The 6,404-nt window shown below is 36.2% G+C and overlaps 1 protein-coding gene across 1 annotated transcript; it reads right to left on the bottom strand.

Moving 5' to 3' along the window:
- Positions 1-226: 226 nt before the first annotated feature.
- On the bottom strand, positions 227-4,368 carry LOC146493683 (CMP-N-acetylneuraminate-beta-galactosamide-alpha-2,3-sialyltransferase 1-like). The gene is made up of 6 exons (XM_085149043.1): positions 4,099-4,368; positions 3,810-4,006; positions 3,531-3,710; positions 2,510-2,555; positions 2,302-2,421; positions 227-1,748 (listed from the first exon to the last, which is right to left on the bottom strand). Exons 1-6 carry the CDS (start codon positions 4,351-4,353, stop codon positions 1,569-1,571), a joined length of 978 nt encoding a protein of 325 aa, XP_085005169.1. The 5' UTR covers positions 4,354-4,368; the 3' UTR covers positions 227-1,568.
- Between the last annotated feature and the right edge of the window lie 2,036 nt (positions 4,369-6,404).

Consider the following 6,404-nt stretch of genomic DNA (forward strand, 5'->3'; position numbering starts at 1 on the left):
ACTCAAATACTTCCATGTGAGCCTCTTTATCCAAGATGTGCATGTGGACATGGATAGATCTTTAATAAGTAACCTTATTAATATTATTAATATTAATATATTAATCTGAATATATATTAATATTATTTTTTGTCTCTGTTTTTATTCCATTTGAGGGAGTTTGAACAGGTTTTTCTTTTCACGCTGGTGGTTAATGATTTTCTGGAGGTCATTAAATCATGAACCGTCTATTGCCTTGGTTATATCTTTAATTTGGAAAGTACTGAGGACAATAATTCGGCCAGCGGTTTAAGGGTCCAGCCCTTGAAAAGCAGCATACCTTTATCAGCACATTGTCAAATCTGGTGTTCCACATCAATCTGACCAAAAAAAAAAAATCATTTGCTGTGTATGATTCAAAAATACATAAAACTACAACGACAAAAAAAAAAAACTGTTTACAATGGATAGTCAGGAATGCACTCCAGGTGTCCAGCAAAACATACATTCACTAATAAGTGCTATGTGGTGTACCCTTTTACATTTTATTTGATGTGGTGGTTATGGCAGCAGTGGTAGGGACAAAATTGGGTTGTCAGAAAAATGCTGATATATCCATACTATCCCTACTAGAAATCATGATCATGCCTAACCACAATGCTTTTGTGACAATAATTAATATTTGATTGGAACATCTGCCCACATGTGAGTGATAGATGTAGTGGTTTTGAATGACAGCAACATCAGGAAGAAGGAACACGAGAAGTTTGAGAAATACCAAGGGCTCAGAGAAGAGCTCGAGAAGATGTGGAGAGTGAAGGTAACAGTGGTCCCAGTAGTAATCGGAGCACTCGGTGTGGTGACTCCCAGGCCAGGCGAGTGGCTCCAGCAGATCCGAGGAAGATCTCTGTCCAGAAGAGTGCAGTCCTAGGAACAGCTAAGATACTGCGCAGGACCCTCAAACTCCCAGGCCTCTGGTAGAGGACCTGAGTTTGAAAGAAAAGACTGCCTGCCTCTGTTTGTGTTTGTGTGTTTAAGTCCTACTCTGAGAGTAGGACAGCTCTCCACTTGCATAATAACAATAACACAAGTTTAAGGAGATCAACCCTGTAAAATTCTACAAATCTAAATATTTGGTGACTGTATTAGGAAATGCTGACAATATTCATTACATGAATTAAACACCCTCTATGTTATAAGTTACTTTACCACACCATTTTCCTTTTCATGCAAACAGCTTACTAAGAATAATACTGCTGTTGTCTGTCTTCTTGTAATTCTGCCAACTCTTAAGAAAATACTTCATTTCTTAAGAACCTTAGATGTTAGAAACTACTAAAGAGTATAACCCCTGGGTACATTTTTTTTACATGGTTAATTTAAGCTAGGGATTGGGGGGGGGGGGGGGGGAAACTACCAAAATGTCACATATCCAATGACTTCTTTAACGTAACCCCTTTCATGATTACAAGTCCTTCCTAAAGATTCCCAATATCAGTTTCAGTTAGGAGGGTTAGGAAATTACTGTAGTTGTAGATACACATCCATTTGGCTTTCAGTTCTTTCCCCACTGAGTGTATGGCATTCAATCACATTTTTTTCATTAGGCCTTCATAGAACTTAATTTTTTGTTGCTGAGCTAGTTGCTGGATGATGTTATACTCATAATTTCCAGGATGTACTCCAGTTCTTAACCTTTTGTTTGTGAGTTTTTCCCAGTAGTGACTCCAGTTTCCATCACTATCAGCGCCATAACCAAACACACCAACCTAGGAAGACAAAAAATGAACAGATGAATGAATGGGAAACAAATGCATGAACAAAATGTCCCTTTTTTAACTAAAATCCAAACAATGGCTGCTGAAAAATGAAATGAACAGTTGGACAGCGACCTGAGCAAGCACTAAATGGAAACACCATGATTATACCATGAGTATACAATGACAAAATCTCTTATTGAGAGGTTTAGCTAAAAAGCTTTCCATGAAGGTCTGTCTTCTAGAATGTAGTCTAGTCAATTTAAGAAGGGGACACATCAAAAATACTTGCAACAGCTTTCACTTTCATAGGACATGTGAACTGAAATTTAACCATTCACAGATTAAACCAGAATTTTTTAATCAAGTGGTACTGGTGGGTAAACCTGTTCTGATCTTCACTAAAGACATTTTGAACTTTTGAAATGCACATCTATTTAGGAGAGCAATATAAGAACAAAAGAACAAATTAGCAAAGACTCAAATGGACCAGCTTGTATGACAATAAAAATCATATTTTATTTTGTACGTCTGGCACTTCAGAAACTGAAAACTTTGTACTTACCTCATCACAAATGTGAAGTGCAAGAATCAAAGCCATAAAGCCAGTGGATGGATAATGTCCCTTATTTCCAAGCCAAACCTCATGTACATATTTCATGAAAGCTGGATTTACCACCATGACCTGTTAGAAATTAGAATAAGCCTTTAAACAGCTTTTATTTTTATGTTTACCATTGCCACCAGGAAGCTTTGCCATTGACATTACTCACCAAATCCTTGTTAGTTTTGATCTTTGATTTCACTGGCATATATGACCTGTTGGAAACAGCATGACATTGAAAAATATAAAGTAGGTGTTTAACAAAAACAAAGCTAAAAAAGGCATGGTCCGTCTTGAACATAGAGAAGGATCAGAGTAATGGTTTGATACAGAAATTCACCTTATTTCACCTCACACTACATCCATCAGCCAAATCCTTTTAATCTGCATACATGTTGAATTCATGCACTGGCATTCTATTTTTGCATTTGATGTAAATTCTGTGCTGCCAGACAATCTAGGGGAAATCCTTTGAGATACTTTGCTGTGGTAATTTTAGCAGCTGGGAGAGAAGAAGGTAGTGTATGCTGACTGCAACATCTAAACCTAAGAGTGTTATTTTTTCTTTTAATGGGGTGGCATTGGTGGGAACAAGAAGAAAGCTGGGCAAGCTCAGATGAAATCTGAATATTTTATCTGAAACAAAATAAATTACAAAATGATTGTATGATTGAATGTATGATTTTCATGTGCCCAAATTAGTGGCTGCACAACTGCCTAAAAATGGTTTACATAAAATAACTTTTCAACAAGCATTAAGAGTCTTTATTTTTTTATTTTTTTATTTTTTACTTTATATTTAGTCACAATCCTAAGAACAGTACAAAAGCATACTTAAATGAACTACAGTAAGATGAGTTGTTATGAGGACACTTCATCTGTCTGCATGTTGCATAAAAAATGTAGTCATAGTATGATTTCAGGAAAATCAGTTTGTAGAGAGCTTAGTAGGTGCCGTCATTTGAGGTCTGTCTTCGTGGAATACATTGCAGAAAAACTTTCATCACTTTTTATTTTCATCACTGGAAACTTGATCTTTATGAGGCAGATTTTGCTATTTTATTTTTTCTATTTTATTATTTTCATTTAATTATGTTGTCTAAAACAGGTCTCTCTTGTAAATGAGACACTGAGTCTCGTTGTATAAATGTCAAATACATGTGCATGTAGCCCTGAAAAATAGAACTCACCTTCCAGTAAAACCTGTTGTAGAGGCATTAATGAGCCACTCAAAGTCCTGTATCTTAAAGGGAAACAGCACAAAATGGGTGTTGTCATCCAAATCCACAGCACTCTCTGGATACATGACACGATGAGTTGTCTTGTTTCCAACGTCTTTTTCAAAGCCTCTGGTAATACCAGTGTTCATTCTAAACAGCACAAAGGGATATATTTCACATCAGATTGGATCTTTTGTGTAGGAGGGGACATTTAATGTTAAAGAAAAATTGCTTTAGCTTAGAAAGTACCTTATGACAACTTCATGTAAATCTATCAGCGGTCCATAATGCGATCTCCTTAAATTACCAGAATTACCCACCACAGCACAAGTCCTGCAGTGGTCATATTTGCGTTGTATAACATCTGGATTCTGTGGGAAGATCTGAAACAAGTTGGCCACCATTGTTTCATAAACTCTGAAGCTACGGCTTTCAGCCTGCAAATCCTGTCAGACATTTCAAATAAACTTTGTTGTTAGACCAAATGAGCTGGGGGGGGGAGGGGTAAAAATGTCATCCTTTCCTGGTGACTACTTACCTTCCACCAGTTGAATTCATTCTGTGAGAGGTTTAAGTTTGCAGGCAAAAATGGTTGAACACTTCTATTCGATCGATCCAGAAGCAACTGCTTATCCTCTGATAAACATTTTATGCAAGCACACAGCTTTTGGTCCACAGCATTATGAGTCAAATGGTAGCCCGTTTTGAAATACACACCAATGCAAGTGAAACACATCAGGAAAACAAGTACCTTAAATTTTGAAATCATTCTAGATGTGCGACCAGGAAACATTACCAATCTGCAGACAGAGTGTGTGGAGATACACACAAGTTATGCTCACAACAAGAAAAGACGTCATATAATGCTTATATAATATCCATATTGTGCAAAACGAACGATATAGTCCTGCAAGGATAAGTCTTAACTTAATTGCCACTTATACAAAGCCATTAAAAACTAAACAAATAAATAAAGAAGTCATGTTTATTTTCAGGAAAGTAAACATTTGGCTACATAAAACAGATGACGTTTTATGTAGGGATATTTGTATTCACTCATAAGAAAATAACATCAGCAAAAATTAAGCTTTTTTTACCGCATCATTTGTAAAAATATGATAATTTTCTATATGACTTACCCAGTCTGCGAGGAAATCCCTTTCTGGTCATGTTTTATGAAATACAAGTACAAAGGTCGCATAGACTCACTATCGGTGACAACTTTTTCACCGTTTCACTCACAGGTAACAAGCGTGACATACTCGTTTGCTACCCGAGAACGCGATGCCTTCGTCTCTGACAAAGGTGTGGAGAGGTGTGGTTTGTGCCGATTTCCTCACGTTCCCATGTTCGCGTTTGGAAACCGACCTGCAGACTATGTATATACGATACTACAGACTATATATATCTTCCACAAAACCTTACTTTGTTCAACTTTGTCCTAATGTGACTGTTTTCGCTTATAGAGAATCCTAACGGCTTTAAAGGTGTAAATAATCACAATATGAGCTCTGTTTATATCCAGTTTATTCACTGAGACAACACACAGCATAAACAATTATACAGTATCAATTTTCATTTTAAAAAGCCGAAGCAGACCGCGCGCATGCTCTCCATTTCACTCTTCGCTGGAGGGAAAAAACAAAAACAACAATATGTTAAATATGAATCCACATGATGAAGATCTCTGCATCTTAGCTGTGCTTCTGTCACTTAATAAATGTGGACAAAGTTTGTGTTTTTTCCCAATTATGAATGGTATTCTTATATATTACTTACCTTAACATTTGAATGAGATTTGCATATTAGTTGCTGTTGTCTCTCCTCAGAAAAAGGTAGATTAGAATAGGGCTGGTTGTCACATGAGTTGGTTGTCACATGCTTGTTACTGCCACATTAGAGCACACAGTCAAATTCTGTTGACATCACACATTTGATCTGTCAATCTGTCCATTTTGCAGACACACACAAAACTTTGCGTTTTGTGTGTATTTTGCCATTTCCATGAGTCAGAGTATTTTTTTGTCCCATTGTTCTTTTTGTATTAAAATCTCACACAATATTATTCATTTTTAAATAAAATGAATTTGTGGTCCTGTGTTGTTGTTGTTGTTATTGTTGCAGACAACAACAGCACATACATTTACATACATTTGTCATAATTTGTGACTAGTATGACTCTGAGTCAGGGTTGCTACATCAAGACTAGAGACCTTAAAATGGAGATCCCCAAAATTTTCTATATCTTGGTCATAGGGCATGCGTCAAGACTAAAAATGTTCTGAGTCAGACTGATATTAATGTAGTACTGTTTTTTTTTTTGTTCATTTGTTGTTCCATGTTTACACTGACTGGCTCGCTATTGCTCAAGTTAAAAAAGAAACCTTGCAGAGAAAAACTTAGATATGGGGGCCTTCTGGCCTTTTTTAATGATATCAGTGGTATATGTTGGCATTAGTAGTGATAATCCCAAATAATGACATCTGCATTGTTTTCATGTATTATTTATACTGATGTCAGCACTGGTGATATGGAAATCTAGTCTAGTATATTACTTCTGTCTGTGTCACTGTGAAGTCATAGAATGTTGTATTGCAAAGAAACAATGTTTTAAAGAGCTCAAACAAATTAAGTGCTTATGTCAATGACTAATACATAGCTTTAACATTTGTAGTCGATCCAGTAGAAACTAAAACTTTTTCATAATTCGTGTGACCCTGACCTTTGACCAATGACCATGAAGCAATACATAATAATGTGGTGTATTTTATTATGTTTACTATTATGATTGGAGCAGAAATGACTAAAGTGTTTGGCTGTAAGACATTTTAAGACATATTCATG

This window comes from Neolamprologus multifasciatus, chromosome 22, assembly GCF_963576455.1.
Source record: "Neolamprologus multifasciatus chromosome 22, fNeoMul1.2, whole genome shotgun sequence".
Taxonomy (NCBI): Eukaryota; Metazoa; Chordata; class Actinopteri; order Cichliformes; family Cichlidae; genus Neolamprologus; species Neolamprologus multifasciatus.

Coding starts and splice junctions, on each gene's coding strand:
- LOC146493683 (XM_085149043.1), bottom strand. CDS start 4,353: ATGTTTCCTGGTCGCACATCTAGAATGATTTCAAAATTTAAGGTACTT. Junction 4,007..4,098: donor ATGAATTCAACTGGTGGAAG/GTAAGTAGTCAC, acceptor AATGTCTGACAG/GATTTGCAGGCTGAAAGCCG. Junction 1,749..2,301: donor CACTTCACATTTGTGATGAG/GTAAGTACAAAG, acceptor TTGTCTTCCTAG/GTTGGTGTGTTTGGTTATGG.